Raw genomic sequence first — 18,461 nt, 5'->3', positions numbered from 1 at the left:
CTCTGACACTACATGTGACTCTGCCATCTAACAAAGTACAGGATAATACAGGAACACTTTACACTGCTGCAGCTAAGGTGGCCCTTCCTTCACCAACCAGGCAAGGTGACAAACATTCATTCCACGGCACAGCCCCTCAAATCACACAAGGCCCACAGTATCACATAATAGCTGCACATGAAAGGAAGGCAAAGCTGTATGGAACACTGCCACGAAACAGGACAAGCTCACACAAGAACACAAATGTTAGATTCTATGGCATGTCTGTAGCAGCCATGCACAGAGATGTATGCAAAGATACCAGACCAAAGGGAGCTGCAATGGCTAAAACACAGCCCATGCCTTTATATAACAATCCAAAACAGGTGGGCAGATGGCAGACTAACATTAAGTACTGGGCTCTACGCAAACCCAAAACCTCAAAGAATGAAAATCATCAAAAGCTGTCATATCAAAATGTACTCATTAACACTGCTAAGGATGATTTCTTATCCAAAAATGATAACAAAGACCAAATTCACAGGTCAAAAAGCTTAAGCAAGAATGTATCTATGTTAAATATGGTTGATTCCAATAACAAAACAAGTTATCGTCGTCAAAGTATTTAGCCCAAGTGTGGACTAAATCATACCTGACTTCAGCTACCAGTTGTTTTGTTTTTTATGTCCTACCTGGGCCGCGATCACGTTCGATACGGGTGTTCCGGCCCGTGTGATAACTAGCGGTACGGCCCGGGGGTTCTTAACGCGTACGGCCCGGGCCTTCCAAATGTTCCGTGGAACGATTCGAACGCGTTTCGGCCTAACCGCGTGCACCGATTTCGAAATTCGAATACAAAATTCGGACGTTGGAATTGATGTTGTCGCATTTTTTGGGTTTAGGGACACCAAATTTTCGCTCATTTCGCATTGAAAGGCGCGTTTTCTTGGATGGGTATGACATAAATAAAATACAACACGGTGTATTCCGCATCACCCTCGGTCCCAGCCCTCCCGCGGATCGGATCTCCCTCCGGCCTTCGGCCGTCGGGCGATCCGACGCGCGGTCGGGCTGGTACCTCGGGCGATACGGCATACACCGTGTTGTATTCTATATGTATTGTTTAATGTAAGTACTGGACCTTCCCCACCCTATACTGTACTATGCCTGTCCCGGCCTTAGTGCTGAAATACCCTCCCCACCCAGTACTATACTGTACTCTCCCCAGCCTTCCCTCACCCTAGACTACTGTGTACTCTCGCTTTCCTTGGTGCTGAAGTGCCGTCCCCCACCTTGTAGTATCCTGTACCATCCCTTTCCTTGGTGCTGAAGCTCCTTCCCCACCCTGTAGTATCCTGTACCATCCCTTTCCCTGGTGCTGAAGCTCCTTCCCCACCTTGTACTAAACTGTACTCTCCCCATTCCCTGTACTATCCTTCACCATCCCTTTCCCTAGTGCTGAAAGACCTTCCCTTGGCACGTATAATCTTGTATACTCCCTTTTAATATAGAACACACTACTGCATGTACTGTGCAAAATTTTGCTCAATTATCCCTTTATTTGTTTGTAATGACTTATCTGTATACTTCATTGCAGATACAGAAAATGTTCTAGTGTAGTACAATGATGGATTAATGTTTGAAGAAATGAATTTAAATATTTCTAACATTGTAGGTGTGAACATATCCACTGTATAAAGGCCACACAGAAATAGAGTTTAACTGATTTGTAATGTTAAATATGTATATATCAAAGTTATACAAAGACCAATTAACAATTGCACGTGATAGGTTTATTTCTTTGTATATTCTTTCTTGGTGAAATATGGTCCCTTTAGAATGCTAAAGCTTAATATTACAAGAATGAAGATGTTAGATTTTTTTCAACATTTCTCATTCTGTACAAGTCAAATATAGAAGACAAGTGTTCCATATCTCTTGCCTCTGCCAATGTCATATTTGCACCATAGTTAGATTGTAGATTGTAGATTTGAATATAGAATAATGCAGACAGGTTTGTAAAGTAGGATTAAGTAGACCTTAAAAAGTATTTTGTCAGGATTGTTCATCATACATTGATTGCACCATACTGCACTACCCCTTCAAGCTGCAAAACACAAGCTACCAAAAACATGAGAAGAAAAATATATGGCAGAAACAACTTGCCCTATCAAAGGTTTCACCATTTCAGTGCTGTGTAGTTCTATATTATATTAATTATATAACCAGTAATCCTATTCACCATAATACAAATCTTCCAATGCTAAGTTGTCAGAAAAGTTGCTACTTTTTGCCCCCCATACGATGAATAGCCTTGTTGTCCAGAACCTCTACATCCTGGTCCTTTGGCGTCAGGGCCGTGTTTACCATCGCCCTGGCGAGTGTTGCTATGGGAACCGTGAGGGCGGTTGGAAAGAAGAAAGCGACCGGTGCCAGAGCCTTCTTCAGAAACCACTCCCCAACCCTGGTCTCATCTTTCCTGTCAACCATGATGACCCTAACATACAGAAAATATATGCGATTAGGATCATATATTGTTTAAAGTTAAAACTTTTGATCATTTATTGTGTTGGATTACTTAATGCAGCAAAAGTATAACTATTACTGCTGAAATGTTAAAGAAAAGGACCAAACTTTGAACTTACGCTGGTTGGAAAATGGACAGCCTGTCAAAGCCGAAGGCTTTTGCTTCTTCCTCCACCTCCCCCTGTCAGACAAAACATGTACTGCAGTTTATTCAGGAAGACACACAAACCAGACAACCAGAACTGGTGAGATCTACAGCTAAAATGGCCTAGACTTCATTGTAAACTCATGATCTCTTATAGCTTGGATTAATGGGAAAAGTTACTATTAGTATTATAACCGTAGGGACCACAGGAAAGTGTTTACAACAGCCACAAGTACAGGTTTGACATTTTGTACTGTAACATATGATAGACTGACATTTGAGGTGCACTGCACTCGTGTGTGAGTGTTACTGCCTGACTGTACACTTACTTTGATTTTGGAGTACGGGTGGGAGGCATCCTTGCTGGCCTTCATGGCTGACAACAGGACAAGATGGCGACATCCCCCGGCCTTGGCCAGCTCAGCAGATTTTATCACATAGTCATGGTCAACTTTCCTCAGGGCAGGCTAGAGTACAAAAGACAACATTCAACACTGAAATTGATTTTATTGTGTACCCAGAAGTCTAACCTTCGTCAACAAAGCACTGAAATATGATGCATCAGTGACATCTATATATTGAGTTACATTTTTCATGTCTAAAGTTAGCAATTTCTGAGAAAAGAACTACTGAAATGTGCTTTCACTGCATACCTAAAGATGTTATAAACAACAATGTACGTCTCTTTGAAAAGGCTGTCAGGAGACATATCAATTCAGTACTGAAGTTTCAAAACTTTCCACCATTGACAGTACATGACTTACCAGGTTGCTGGTTACTCCTGTGTTTCCAGCTCTGGCTCCAAGACAGATGAAGCCCACATCATGGTTCTTAAAGACATCAGCATGGCTGTCCAAGTTGTCAAAGTCTACAACCTTTTGGACCTGTTACACAAACATGTCATTCTCCCCCCATTTCCAAACTTTTGGGTTCATCTCAATACAGTTTGGTGAAAGACACTGTGGTCAGATATTTGATAATTCTGCCAGGTACTCTTAAGACAATTTCCCTAGGAGTCTTTTTCTAATCGTAAATGCTAATCTTTCCTCAATCTCAATCTTCCCTAATCTTTAACTTGTCATTCATTTTCTCTTGCATGCAATACCCCTAGCTAAAAATAAGTGCCTCCAAAATGACTGTGTTAAAGCAAATGGCAGTTGTACGCTTTGTAGTAACTTGAATGAACTAATATTCGTGAATTAATGAAACTCATTCTTTAACATAGATTCAAGATTAAACAATGTTTGAAAAAATGATGTATAATTACAATGGACTGGTACTTCTCCCCTTCATATGTGACCTCTCTTCGACCAATCAGAGTGATGGTCTGGAAGAGCTTCCGGTTAGTCAGCTCCTCCAAAATGTGCTTTCCAGTTTCTCCTGTAGCTCCAACCATGAAAGCACTCTGATTGGTTGCAATAAACTCCTCATCAGTTTGCATAGCTGCGGTTGCCATTCTGGAGTGAGGTAACATTTAGCACAATCAGAAACTGACAATAAACATAATATGATATTCATACAATGTATATCTTCAGTATACATATTAGAAAGCACTTAAATGAAAATGATTTCAAAAAACACTACAGAACAGTCTAATGTTGGCAGGTCCTGAGACAATATCTTAGTTTTCTAAATTCAATTCAAGTGCAGTAAAGGATATATTTAGTCACCTCCAGTATTCCTCTTCCCCAGTTGTACCGTACTCCAACCAAGCAAGGAAAACTCCAATGAGAATCACCACAACACTTATCACACCTGTAACGCCAACCTTGACCGTCACCATCTAGCGATTGGTCCCCGAACTGCAGTGTGTGACCCAGTTCAAAGTGTTCTCGTCGGCCTCTAGAGTTTCCTGTAAATATTGGAGATAAATCAATCCTTCCAGCGCGCGCGTTAGCGGACTAACCTCGCACACGTAGTTCTGCACGGCGTTCTCACTCTACACGCAGAAACTCTGAACAGGAGGGAGCGGCACAGGAGCATTTCCTGGCGTTCCTAGAACAGACAAAATGGCTGCTTTCAATAATACTATAACTAGGTCAACTCAATTATGGAAGGATCAGTATGGGTATGGGATGGGATGGATAATCTGTTAAAATGTTACAAAAGGAGACCAAAATGCACGGCAAAGAGTAGTACTACACGAGAGAAAATTGACAGAGGATGACAATTGCCAATATAAAAGAACTTGAGAACTAAATTTAGCTACACTCAACCACCCCTGCGACAATTCTGAGTTTTCCCTCAGTGGCTAAAGCAACCCCACAGCTTTTGCTAAAATCTATAGCTAGACTAAATCTAGATTCTAGTTTTGTCTTGTTCAGCCTCACAGTTGGTCTTAATTTCCATGAACATGAAAACGACACTCTGCCAAATCAAATCTGAAAACAAATTGAATTCTTAAAACACACACAATTACATGTAAGGTATACGTATATAAAACTCCAGTTGGCCATAATAATGTCGACAAAGATAAAATTAAAAGGAATTAACGCAAATGAAGGATGAGCTAAAAACAAACCTTTTCGTTCAACAATCGCTTTTTGTCAAACTGCCAAGTCAGTCATAAGTGACGTATTGTCCAGAAGGGTCATGTGTGCAATCCGGAAGTGAAAGTTGCCTGGGGTTAGTGATAGCGCAAAAGCGACATCTAGCGGTAGTTGTATACATGTAAGCAACAATCTTCTTTGCACCTGTTCAAGTTTATCCGTGCGTCGATATCCAAGTTCAAAATAATCGGTTATACTTCGTTTACCAATTAATAGGTTATCGACTTTCAGTAGTTACTCAGTGGTTGCTGAGGGAGGATAACTTTGCAATACGGCGTCGATCATTTGCGGCCCACGAAAAACAACCACGGTATCAAAAACCTTAGTCATGTTTAGTCAATACAAGAAGTCAACGATACCCCGGCAGTCAACAAAGCGCTGCGCCCGCGTTTTTTTGTCGAGCAAACAAGATTGCTTATCGCGTAAAATTTCACCGACAACATCACCAGCGGAGCTATGACAACTTCAGAAAGGCTGCACTGTGCTGACTTAAAATCGTAAGTTACATGTCGACTTCGCGATCGTTTTGGCCGAGACAGGATGCAGTGACCTAGGCTCTGAAACCATCATGGTTTCCTTTAGTTGCACAGCGACATATGGTGCTGTAGCGCATCACTGCGGCAGTCCTGAAAAATACAGTGTTTGAAGAAGGACCACAAGACTTAACAGGTAATACCAGATTGTGATTTTTTTGGGGGGGGCGGTGACGGGGTACTTCTTACCCGTTTCAGGCACCTGTGCAAGAGTGGACGACAGTCCTTCTTGTGCTTCTCAGTTGTTCTCCCAAGAAAGGAAAACAACTTTTGGAGCAGGTGGTTATGTCAAGGGTGTCTTTGCAATGGATAAAAATCTCCCACGAAGTGCGACTAGGCAACGCTATATATGTGTGTCGTCCCTGTGTTAGAACACTACTGGGAAATTAGGTACATACATATAGCTATATGCGACAAGATTTTAACAACGTAACCCTTTCGGTAAAGAAATATATTTGAAAAGGACTGTATTACTCCGTATATGTGTACAATGTGTACCGGTATTTGAATTTCGAATTCCCACCAATACACAGGTCTATAGCTACGGCTGCCTGAGCAAAAGTTGCTTTGCAAGTTCTTGATAGTAATCATTATAGAATAGGGTGGGCTATCATCTAGGTCACACTTTGAAAACTACTGACAGAAAATAACAGTCTTTCTTGTTTAAATCATAGAGGCACGGGCAAAACTTTGGAAACATATTGAACACGAAGTTGAGAGGGTTTTTCTGACCTTCAAATTGAGTTACTAGGCGTGACCTAAATAAATACGTATACCGCAGAATCATCTTTCGACATACCTGTTTGTTGAACAACAACAATAACGTTTATTTACACACACTACGTACACTACATCGGTTGGCTGCAAAACTAAAGGCAAGAAAGACTTTACTATAATCAGTACGCGCATGCACTAACCAGGCTCCTCACATACTCCATCCGGGATCCGGTTTCCTCCTTCATAGCCAGGTATCCTGACCTTTTGTGTACGATTAGGGAAGCATAACCTTTTAGAAGTCTATCGACCATCAAATCTGTTGCACCTAACACACTTACAGGTCAGAAAACACGCAGGACGCGTACGGGAGGTTTAGCAGCTGTTGACGGGCTTGTTGTTGGATTTCAGGATGTCGCAGCTGGTGTCGAAGCGAAGGAAGACTCATGGAAAAGAAAGGTAGGTTCTGCTTATATAGTTGCTATTGATGTTGGCACGGTGTGACCGTGGTTTGTAAAGGTGGAGATCTTTTTGACCTTTCAGAGTAACATTGAGACGACCCCCACCCTCCCACCGTACAAGTCCGTGTGGCGAGATACATGTACGAGTAAACTGAAGAATGACAGCGTTAATTCGGAAGGCTCTTCATTCAACAACCAGCTGGGTTTTTACCAAGGAGCTTTCATCCCAGAGTAAAAACTATCCACACTGATTGTTGTTCTGAAGAAGGTGGCATACGGTCACCAAAACGTCCGATTTAAACCCACTGGTTGTTGAACTACTCTGAAATAACTGGCCTTTCTATACAAGGAAAGGCACCATTTTAGAAGAATCACATAATGATATTTCAATATTCAAGTGTGGACGAACGAACAGCGAGTTGGTCGTTCTAGTAGCAGCTCTTAAAACCGACGAATATAGATAGTAATGTATAACCTTAGTAGCAGACTTTATGTAAGCTCTTCTTTGTCTTCGTTGGATACCGCTTGGTCCTTACTTTACAATGATCATTAGTAGTACTACCACATTAGTTCTGAACGTCGCAACTGATGAAGATGTACAAATAACAAAGCATATTAACTAAACAATAACATTTCCACATCGTCCTTAGGTCTAAACCTTCCACTCGAATCACCCATCTCTAAACTCTTGCAATGTTCCATAACTCACAACGGAAGGTTCCCTTCTGTTTTTTGTGTGCACACAAATGGACTTAGCATTTCTGTCACAAAGCCTTGGCCTGAAAAAGCAGTCAACGTTTGCGTGAGTCTTTCCCCATAAGTAGTGGTTTAGGGAAATTATGTACCGCTGTGATTCTATTTATTTTTCTTCTAAGATCTAAGTTGACACAAAGCTATTGTGGATACCGGTCGCACTGGCTGCACAGATTACCGTTATAGGGTGCACTAAATCTTCTGATGTCGCTTAAGTACTGTTCTTTAAACGTTGCTATGGATACAAAGTCTTCACATTTGTGGAGGGATTTCCTCCTGTTGGGATAGTGTAGGCTCCGTTTTATCAGTCGACTCAAAACGACTGTTGCTACAGAGTCAACATAGCTTCCAGCGCACCTGTCCACACAACATTTATTCACATCACGACGCTCAATAAAATCAGTTCAAAGCCAACAGACCACCTATTTTGATGTCACGAGAAAATGGGGATATTGATCAATCATAAAATTTTGACTGCGTTTTTATGAATTAAAGAGATTGCGTGATTCGACGTGTAATTTTTGAATGAAGTCACCACCACACCTTGTTAACACAATACTTCTTTTGAAAGTGCAGGGCTTGGGTATGCTTGATTGGATTATGTCAAAAGCGAGGGGCACAAAAAGGTCCTCGTTGTTCGATTATGGGCTACTCCTCGGTCCGCGCCCTGGTAATTACTAAGTTCCCAAAACAACCCTTAACTTCATTAAGTAGGAGTGCCTTAACCATGGAGACCACTGAAAACAGTTACTGTAGCAGTTTTTGACTAAGCTGGAGACTGCTGGATGGTGGATTTTTCTCGGGCTGCGAACTGGAAAATTTTCTTTTTTGCAGTCCTAGTGCATTGTGTGTTGCTAAAGCTGTTTGGTACATTTGGACTTTATAACGGTTGGAAGTTTGTGTTTTTCTTTTGCGGGGGGAAGTAGGTATATATTTGTTTTTCCAGTTGCTTCCTTTCTTTCATTAGCTCTGTGTATGGAAATGTCGGAAGAACAGGCTGAATATTCATTTATAATCGAAATCGTTAATGGTACTTTTTCATCGCAAAACATGATCCAACAGCAAAAGTAATGTTTGCTAGAGTAAGAGTTTTGAAGTAGTGAAATGTTTTGAAGTAGTGAATGTTTTGAAGTAGTGAAATGTACTTGTTATTTCCTGAATGTACAGAATTCATTGAAATGTGAAATGTTGTTTTAGAGTCACCATGGCGACGAAGGTCCGGTTTTGGGACAAGCCATCCTCCGTCAAGAAGAGGACATGTAAGTATATACCTATCTTCAAGTGTACTTGACCCAGAAATCAGTCTACTTCAGTAACGCAATATTGCAGAGTATTGCAGAAGACAGTGTCTAGGGTCTAACATCTCTGAGGGTCTAATTATGACTTTAATACGATATGTGTAGTCATTTTCCGAGTAGTTATTGATATTCCGTTTATGATTGTTTACTTTTATTTAATTTTTCTGTAGCAACGTCACTTGGTATCCTGACAAAACGACCAATCAGAAGAACGGACAGTGAGTCACATCTTGACCAATACATTCGCACGTACTATAAGAGCAAACTTGAGATCCCGTGTAGCGCGATTCTAAGTGTCCGACAAAGCGTCGCCAATGTTTTGGGAACTTTGAGTCCACTTGTGCAAGAAAACGAATACAGTATGACAATAGGGGATTTTGTGTGTGTCGGAAGCGGATACGACGGAATGAAAAACGGTATTCCCGACGAATTCGACGTCGTCGTGCCTTTCCGACTTGGCCCGAAGTGCTCCGAGACGCGCCGACCGGCGACGGATTACGTTTGCGTCCGTTCTCGGAGAGGTTCTAAGAACGCCGGGAAGGACACTTGGTCGGGGTGTCGCACCGGGGAAGGATACATCTCACCTATCAAAGTAACAAAGCGGCTACAGAAAATAGTTCTAAAGGCGCTAGAAGAAACGGCGCTACCAAACGTCATCATTCACCCAGACTGCCGTAACGCACTCGGAGGAGAGAGAGTCGGTGTTCGACTAAGTACGGAAGACGGCGTCACAATTCGTCTGCTTCCCGCGTTAGGCACGGTAGACCAGCTCGAGCCATTTCTGGTGGCGATATCGTACAGAGACGACCCGGACTACACACTCTCAGACTACTACTGGAGAAGGTGCTACTGCGTGGAGGAAGGCAAAGTCGTGAGGTATTTGTCTCAAGCCGACGGCGGCCGAAGAGTCAAAGTACTACAAGTCATGAAACACGCCTTCCGTAAGGACGCGATGTTGCGCCACCTGTCGGATTACACTATGAAGACAGTTCTGATGCACATGTTCGACCAGCACATCGACGAGGACGACTGGCACGCCTACAGCTTCGCCGGCTGCTTCATGGAGATGTTACGGCTGCTGCACGGTTACCTGAAGAGGCAGAACCTCCCGCATTTCTACCTGGATGACGTGAACGTGCTGAGGGACGTGCCCGCCTCCAGACTGGCGAGCATGACGGGTAAGGTGGAGAGCCTCCTAGCGAGCGAACAGGAAAGGACACGTTTGTTAAGGGCCCAGTTTCCGGTCACCATGTCTCTTTAGACTGTACATTGGACCACAATTCATATATAGATAGAGAAAGATCATCTTAGGAGACGATATGGAATATGCGAATGCACGTTCTGTATGTTTTTATTAACCGCACATGACAAAACGAAAGTAATGAACACAAACTGTAAATATATATTTTTTTGCACTTTTGTACGATAAAAGATACAGAAAGGTATATATATGTAAGCATATTTCGATGTTTTGCACGGTACACATGGGCAAAGGGTAAGCAATATGTACTTAGTTTATTATGACACAAATGGAAATGGTCACCATATAATCGCAAAGACAAAATGGAGAAAAACAAATGCTCTCATTGCTATTGAATCAAGAGCAAAAGTACGACAAAAACGGGTGAGAAAAGGTTATTAAAAGCTACAACAAGACCTTTGAATCAACTATTTCATTCTTGTTATGTTACGTTACTATTGCCGTGTGATATCAAATCAAAGTAAGTTAACTTTGCAACCATAATACATGTGAAGATATCACATCACTCGTCGTTTCCAATTTAACTATATTATACTACATGTACTTTAAATTACATAGAATCAAACATCCAATTGCAATGTCTGAGACAAATATATTAATGCTATTCAAAGTAGAACATGTGCAGAAAATTGTCAATTCATGCATTCACAACATACACATACAAACGGTAGCATCGAACACAATCTTGGGAAAACATGCCAAACAAGTGAGGAGGAAACTGGATTATCAGTAAAAGTCTATCTCTGAAGTGCGTCAACTATATAACTCTAGAGGAACAGATAGGCCGGGAATGGATAATCGTCGTTAGTAGTCGTCTTTCTGTGCCGAGAGTCTGCCCAGGTGTCTGAGGAGTGTGTAAAAGTTGGCAGACACGTCAGATATCTGTGCGTCGGTCAGATCGGCCAGCAGGTTGGCGTCAGGAAAGAGGAAGCTCCGGCAGAAGCGGGTCTTCATGCACCTGTGCAGCCGGGCTAGCACCCCCTGCCACGGCCCCTCCACACACAGCAGGCCGTCTTCCCAGGAGTCCTCGCGGGTCTCCCATGGAGCACTGCGGCCCTCCACCCGGGCGACGAACCCGCTGCGGCCCCACTCACTGCGCACGCGCACGTTCATCTGCTGGCTCTCAGAAACCCCAGATCCACGCGAGTCAAGGAGTTGGGAGGGCCGCTGTGGTTGGCATGGTTACCGTTATACCTTTCCGTCAGGTGGTTTTGGAGTTGTTCTCCTTCATGACGCCAGGAGTCATGCGCGCTGCCCACGTTTACGTCAACGTCATCGTCGACGTCATCGGCGGTCAGGTCAGTGTCTTCCCACAGAACGCAAGCGCGAATCACGTTCTGTGGCAAAAAGCAGATCTCATCCACGATCTGCGCATGCGCCATGATGACAGCGGGGTTGACCTGTAGCATGACGGAGTCCCACATGGGCAGGGTGCTTTTGGTGAGCCGGTCCTCGATCAGGTCGGTCGAGATCGCCCATTTCCGCCCCTCGATCATCTCCGACGCGTCTCCGACCTTCGACGAAGACGTCACGCCAGGATAATGCCTGGCTTCCATGTGCCAAACGATGACGTTTCTCTCTACTTCGTGCTTCATCCTCAGCGGTAGTCTGTTCAGGGGGACGGCGCTGTCCGGCCAACCGTAACACGTCAGAGACGTGATGAGTTCAACTGTGATGGTAGGAAAGTCGCCGTAACGTTCTATCAACAACATCACCACTGGTCTCTTCTGTCGCACCATGACGTCAACGACTCGGGACCAGGGCAGCCTGGGCACGTCACCGTCTCGTACCCAGCGTAGATCGGACTGTAAGTTCAGTTTGAGATGCTGTACTGCTGACGACACAATACCAAACAGCCATGTGTAGATCTTTAACGGGTTGAGGTAACGCTCCACGTCAAGGAACGTCGTCCATCGAGCCGGTTTGGGCCGGTTCTCGGCGACTTTGTACAGGACCTGGTTGGCGGGAATGCTGGCTTGGTCTCGGCTGGTCCAAACCTAAAGAGCCAAACGAAAATATTTTGGATCAAGAACAAACCCAAACTTACAAACTTAGTGTACAACATGACAATGCAGGCCTCTACAACCTAGTCACATTGAACAGAAGGCATCAAAATCTAACGATTTAACAATGTCTGCTTTGTTCATGCCTTTTCTTTCGCAAGCCTCCCCCCCGCCCACACACACTTTATTCTAAAAATCATATCTCAATCTCTTCGTTGTTTTGTAAAACCCAATCCTCCATTCGTTATTTTATCTTTTGTTTAGATACACATTCTAACAAGCTATCGTGAAAAATACCTGTTGTACACTTGATGATTTATTAGGTTTGCTGTGAAAGTCTACCCGTCATCTTGTGTTACAAAGTCGTGTACAACAGTACTAGTTCAACCGTTCTCATTATAACCTTCTGCATATAATCCCATTCGTCCTTAACAACCCAAATGTTGACTTACCACCCAAATCAAATACCCCACCAGTGTTAGCAAAACACCTTGCTAACAGTCGCCTTGTTTTGCCATTAACGCACAGTGCACCTTTCACCTTTTAAGAAATAAAATGCTGAAAGATCTTTTGATCTAGCCAGGTATTCACGTCCTTCCGTTGCTATGTTATGCGGGCTTTCTCCCCAGTGACAGCGTAACGGAAGAAAAGAAACCTTTTAGAAGGAGATCGTTTTTTAATGTCAACTGGTGCTTAGTAGCATATGAGGGTCGTGTGAATATCAGTTTGTTTCTGTGGGGTATGCAGAAACAAATATTACAACCTTACAAGTATATATTTTAGGAACGTAACGCTATGATATTTCCGATGATTCTTTGGAGCACAGCCAGATAATAAGCTAAAAATACATGTGCATCAAACATATCTTATAATAAGGCAGAAATATCTTATCAACATGCGATGTATGATATATAGTTTTATCCATTCGTCTCCTTCGGACTCCGTGATAAAAATCTTCATACGCTATTGAGGTCAGATTGTTAATTCAATCAAATGCCAGTACTACTGCAATGGGAAAACAAAGACCACAATGTATTGAAACTGTCGCGTAATTCATTCGGATTTGCGAAAATTAGATTAAGACAGCTTCCGACAAATTTTAAACAAGTCGCAATTGTGAAACAATATACAGTTGTTTTTGTTTCCCACAAGGGTTTTCTAATTTTGTCCGTGCCAGTAAACAATCGTGTCTTTAGGGTTCTTGTTATCTGAGGAAACGATGTAACATTTTCCACAGGTACACTATTGTGTATCACTAAACGCACCAATTGAGTAATTGAATTGGGTACTTCTGGAGCGAAACTACATCCTTTGAACGATTCAAAGACTGACACAGATAATAGATAACACAAAGGTCTAGGACAAAATAGCTTCTTGTCCGTGATGGGAGTGGTAATCTTTGAACAATGTGAGCATTTATCTCTGTACAAATAATAGGAAAATGTATACTTCACAAGAAAATTGCATGAAACATAGCTGTGAAAAAAATGACTTGTTCACCTCAAAATCGTCCCAGTCTTTGCCGATGTCCAAAGGCAGCCGGCACTGTAGAACATTCGGCGTCACGACTCGGACAAGGTCGGCAACGTTCGTCCCCTGTTCGTAGCAGTCCCGAAACTTCCTGTTGGACCGCATGTGTTTGAAGAGGCCACTCAGAACGTTGAATGCGACCTCGAGTGTCCGACTCGTGGTATCGTTCACCAGTCCTATCGGTCCCGACGATGCCGACATGTCGTCTGACATGGGCGCCCGAACCGCCATCTTTAGACTGACGTGTTACAGTGACAAGTCAGTGACCCAAAGCGCTGTGCCTTGAGGTTTGACGGTATCCAAACCAAACCGCTACACACTCACAAGGGAATCCAAACCCCAACAGAAAAACTGCTGCTCTAAAACCACCTATTACCGTCCCACTGGCTAAGCATTAGTGTTGCCATAGGCCCATAAAGACCAGTTCTGACACAAGACAAATGAACCGCCCTTAATATAAAAGGCACAGTGTTTGTACAGGGTAAATTATTTGTAGACCGCAGCGCGGTCGTGTTGTTATTGAGACAAATAACGGAGCGTCATGTCAACAGAAAATCTAACTGCCGTTAGATAGCCCATATCCTTCAGATTTGTGTGACGTAATTGCAAATGTCAGTCTGTGGTTTATCTGTTGGAGGCGCCATTAACATGATTGCTATCAAAGACTCGAGACACATACAACATAATGTATGTAGGACTTATGCTACATGAGCTGGCAAGTCAGCGAAGCTTAACAATACACATGTAAAATCGACCCCCAGAAAGATCGTCAATGATAACATCATGGAAGCCGGTACCGGTAATGAGGCTTCGAATTCGGTCAGATAGTTTTTTCTAGACCTGCCGGTACATAAAATAACGGAGGAATTGTGACTATGTATTTATACACAGTTGTCCCACTTCCCTCCGGTAGGAGCAAAGGATAACCGGTTCTACCTCAATGTGGACAGTTCGACTAGAACAGAGGAGAAATCACCTCCTCATCCCCCTCTCCATTCATTGACGGTGGTGTGGAGAGACCTGCGTTTTATACCTTAACCGCTAGAGGACGCTGTCGCATGGTGTCATGTTTGAACGGAGAAAACCGTCACATCTTCTCCAAACATCTGCTTGAAGATGAAAGAGCGATTTCTATATGTGGTAATGATTCCATATATGGCAATGGGGAGGGTCTCCAAACTTCTTATAGTTTTCAAGCAATTCTCCTCATTATCACTCTTAATTTTTGCTTTTAAGTTCATCTGTGTTGGTCGAAATTATTCTGAGCCAATGTTTAACTGTAGATTCCAACACAAATTTGGACTGGCCAGCTCCAGTCTTTGTAAAGGAATAAGCAACCACCGCTTCTGTAACATTTGTTGTACGTGCAGGAATGCGCAGAGTCTCGCCACCTGATGATTGCATTATGCGATTGACCAATCAGAGAGCAGACTTGAGATTATCCAGACAGAGACCGTCCAGGTGTGTCTGTCGGCAATTATCCAACCAACCAATCAGAACCCAGGACAAACCCGTGCGATTTGGCGGGAAACATGCTGGCGAGACAGGACGATCGTCTGCCAGACTGAGCCGTCTGCTTTTTCAGGTATAAATCGGAACATTTTCGATGGATCCTTACCATTCCTCGTGGATTTGACAACATCTCGAGATCGTCCAATATTCTGAGAAGCTTAGGTACTTCGTTGATTGTTTTACGACACTCTGATTACAATGTTTCCGTCTGCGATCGCCATGAAGCCTGCCCTGAAGTTCCCATCCCGGCGTGGCAGTGACGGAGAGACATCGGACTCAGATCATTGCGAGGTACGTGGTCGACAATCGGCACTTGTACATTACGATCGGATTCCTAAATACTGTATATAAATCATTGTTCATCGTGGCCAACGATCAAAGGTTTACCACAATGTTCTTGTACAGATCAGTCCGATCGCAAGCCCAAGCAGCAGATTATATTAATCGATTTATAGTCTTGATTAGAATTAATTATGTGTTTCATACTTACATGTAACGTGCAATTCTGCGATTAAATGGAATGATTAAAAGAATTGTTTACTTGATGGGTTCTCGTGTAATCTCTTGTAATAATAATTTGTACTTTTCCAGGACATCTACGATGTCAGTCCAATGCATGGATGCACCGATGCCTTCCCCAGTGCGGCTGCGGCGCCCAAGTGGAGTGTGCCCGACCAGATGGTCGTGGACAGCCCGGTGTCGCTGGCCCCTGCGGACCCGACTTACCTGAACGAGTGGTTTCTGATGATGAAGAGCAACGAAGTGAAGTTCCATCCCGTCCAGTTCCTCAACAACCAACCTCAGGTAATAGAACGTTCTTTAAATTTTTCCAGTTTATTTGCTTCTGTGTTTTCGGCGAGTCCAGTCCATACATGTATATTTGTTTATACACGTTATCTGTTTTATTTCTCTTAAATGGCATATAATTCTACTCAATATAATTCCGATACGATTTTATAAAGTCCGTGATCAGATGAGCTATGAATGTTTGGCATAAATGAATTCCTATCCCGTTGTTACAGATCACACCTGAGATGCGAGGCCTGCTGGTGCGATGGTTGACGCAGGTGTGTCAGACCGTGCGACCGCGCCTCCTACCGGAAACGCTGTTCCTTGCAGTCAACATCTTGGACCGTTTCCTGGCCGTGACACCACTCGGACTGGACTGCCTACAGCTTCTTGGGGCCACTGCGCTTTTCATCGCCGCCAAAATGGTGAGTTGAGAATTGTAAATTTAACTGTATGGCCAATTTGCTTATGACGAAACATTTACATACTTTTGATCTCAAAATCATAGTGACCAATCTAACAACGTAAGTGTGCAGCAAGTGTTGAAGCATATAGGATGTAAGTTACCATTTCAGGTATGTGTTTGATTGCTGTTCGGTGGGTTTTGAATGAAACTATGGTGCTTTTATGTGTAGGCCCAGGTCTACGGAAAAAAATTACTAAAAATACCCCCTGACAGATTCCTTTCAAACAGCAACTTCATTTAGAAAATTGCAAGACGAGCCCCATGTGTGTTTTCCCTAGACATGTACCTGATTTTTCCCACTATGTATTTACAGGAGGAAGTCCACCCCCTGTGTGCTGAGGAGATTGTAGAGTTGTGTGATGAAGGGCAGTACACACGTGGGCAGCTCAGAATGGTCAGTATTCAACCCGAGTCTTGTTCTCCATACATCTGCAATATGCTTGTTCTCCATACAATTCCTTGTATTGTGTAAAATCATTCAAATCGTTGACATGATAAATGGAGGCTTGATACAAACATAAGATATGAGAATGTGACATTACAGTCAAGGGCAAGTGGGCAAATAGCAGGTAGAAATGAAACATATCTCTCACCTATTTTTTTACCTCAGACTTGTGGCCCATATCCATTCAAAACATGTAGAATACTAAAAAAACACAAGTTTAGCTCTCTATCCTTAAATGCACTTGCAGTTTAATTCTTGTTACTGAGTTGTGACACCTGTTTTCTGTTGCACAGCTGGAGAGACGAGTCCTGAGTACGCTTGGTTTCCACCTGACCGTCCCCACCTCCATCCTGTTCCTGGAGCACCTGGCAGCGCACGGGCAGTACGACCAGCTGACCAGCTGTCTGGCCAGACACCTGCTGGTGACGTCGCTGCAGGATTACGTCATCTGTCAGCACGCTCCCTCCAGCCTCGCTCTCGCAGCGCTCAACTTGGCCGCGAGTCTCGTTAACAGTAACACTAGGTAACTATGACAAAATACACCTGTCCATCATTTAAGGTGATAGGAATAACTTTGTGTTTTGCACTGCATTGCTGATGTAGTCATGTCATTTATTCTTGTGGTTTCCATGAGAAATATTGTTCAACCTTCTCCTTGTTGCCTAACCACAAACTATTGACAATGATAGCCAGATGGCTATTTCAGCATACTAAAGGTTAACAAAAACATTGCAAGGCCTGGATAGCATTACAAGACTGTTGACTGCATGCCACAGATAGTCTTGCATGTAATGTTGATTTGACTGACACCTGTTATGCCCCCCCCCCCAGGATGAACACCTGCCCAGGTGTAGACAGGTGCATTCTGGACCTGCAGCTGGTGCTGATGACGATGATGGACAGCCTCCCCCTCCCGGACCTTCTCATGGCGTGTTACCAGCAGTACCACCAGTGAACTCTGACCTCCGGCACATTCAACATGGCTGCTCTCATCGTACTTACCACACGTTTTCTGAGGTGATACTGAACAACTTTGGATGGAACAATGTGAACGTTCGCAAAATCCACTTCTCAATGGTGTTATCATAATCTCGATTTGATCCGAGTTGTATCTGAAAGATGCATTTTAACATTGTGGTGTACCGTATATTGTACTGTCATTGTGTAAGATTATTTCGTATTCATGCTGGTATGACGTCTTTGTTGTTGACAAAAATGTTGTTCAGATGAATTCACAAAGTGCAATACTTAATGTAATGTGATGTGATGTATAAAATGTTGAGAGTAGTTGGAAAATTGTGAGAATATCGTGAAATTGTACATAAAATCTATATGCTATGCTGCTATTTTAAAAGAAATGAAATTATGAATATGAGACAACCATTGTGTCATGGTATGTATTGTATCAAGGAGCTTTCATCACTCCTTGATTGTATGAAGCAAGTCTTTTCTTATCTTGACAAATAAATTGTTGAGTACTTTTCTACGTTCTGTTGC

General features: G+C 43.1%; 4 protein-coding genes across 7 annotated transcripts; 2 read left to right on the top strand and 2 right to left on the bottom strand.

Annotated features, from left to right (window-relative positions):
* Positions 1-1,518: 1,518 nt before the first annotated feature.
* On the bottom strand, positions 1,519-5,267 carry LOC109465278 (oxidoreductase HTATIP2-like). Of its 3 annotated transcripts, none has more exons than XM_019762458.1 (7): positions 5,172-5,267; positions 4,557-4,645; positions 3,918-4,107; positions 3,415-3,534; positions 2,980-3,117; positions 2,625-2,686; positions 1,519-2,476 (listed from the first exon to the last, which is right to left on the bottom strand). In XM_019762458.1, the coding sequence occupies exons 2-7, from the start codon at positions 4,631-4,633 to the stop codon at positions 2,263-2,265; spliced, it is 801 nt and encodes a 266-aa protein (XP_019618017.1). In that variant the 5' UTR covers positions 4,634-4,645; positions 5,172-5,267; the 3' UTR covers positions 1,519-2,262. The 3 variants fall into 3 exon arrangements, with proteins under 3 accessions (XP_019618017.1, XP_019618016.1, XP_019618018.1); XM_019762457.1 differs by having other exon boundaries at positions 4,321-4,645; positions 5,172-5,207; XM_019762459.1 differs by lacking the exon at positions 5,172-5,267 and having other exon boundaries at positions 4,406-4,704.
* Positions 5,268-8,436: 3,169 nt separating this feature from the next.
* On the top strand, positions 8,437-10,300 carry LOC109465271. 2 transcript variants are annotated; one of them, XM_019762448.1, is made up of 3 exons: positions 8,437-8,548; positions 8,858-8,919; positions 9,129-10,300. In XM_019762448.1, exons 2-3 carry the CDS (start codon positions 8,865-8,867, stop codon positions 10,217-10,219), a joined length of 1,146 nt encoding a protein of 381 aa, XP_019618007.1. In that variant the 5' UTR covers positions 8,437-8,548; positions 8,858-8,864; the 3' UTR covers positions 10,220-10,300. The 2 variants fall into 2 exon arrangements, with proteins under 2 accessions (XP_019618007.1, XP_019618006.1); XM_019762447.1 differs by lacking the exon at positions 8,437-8,548 and having other exon boundaries at positions 8,716-8,919.
* Positions 10,301-11,306: 1,006 nt separating this feature from the next.
* LOC109465270 lies at positions 11,307-14,150 on the bottom strand. Its single transcript, XM_019762446.1, has 2 exons — positions 13,723-14,150; positions 11,307-12,216 (listed from the first exon to the last, which is right to left on the bottom strand). Exons 1-2 carry the CDS (start codon positions 13,981-13,983, stop codon positions 11,329-11,331), a joined length of 1,149 nt encoding a protein of 382 aa, XP_019618005.1. The 5' UTR covers positions 13,984-14,150; the 3' UTR covers positions 11,307-11,328.
* A 1,141-nt stretch (positions 14,151-15,291) lies between these two features.
* On the top strand, positions 15,292-18,353 carry LOC109465276 (cyclin-O-like). The gene is made up of 6 exons (XM_019762455.1): positions 15,292-15,555; positions 15,856-16,068; positions 16,287-16,478; positions 16,833-16,913; positions 17,258-17,487; positions 17,796-18,353. The coding sequence occupies exons 1-6, from the start codon at positions 15,463-15,465 to the stop codon at positions 17,917-17,919; spliced, it is 933 nt and encodes a 310-aa protein (XP_019618014.1). The 5' UTR covers positions 15,292-15,462; the 3' UTR covers positions 17,920-18,353.
* Positions 18,354-18,461: the final 108 nt, after the last annotated feature.

The sequence above is a fragment of the Branchiostoma belcheri genome, unplaced genomic scaffold (genome assembly GCF_001625305.1).
Source record: "Branchiostoma belcheri isolate BF01 breed outbred unplaced genomic scaffold, Haploidv18h27 scaffold15, whole genome shotgun sequence".
NCBI lineage: Eukaryota > Metazoa > Chordata > Leptocardii > Amphioxiformes > Branchiostomatidae > Branchiostoma > Branchiostoma belcheri.
The sequence above is the reverse complement of the archived record's forward strand: the minus strand, read 5'-3'. Positions and strand labels throughout refer to the sequence as shown.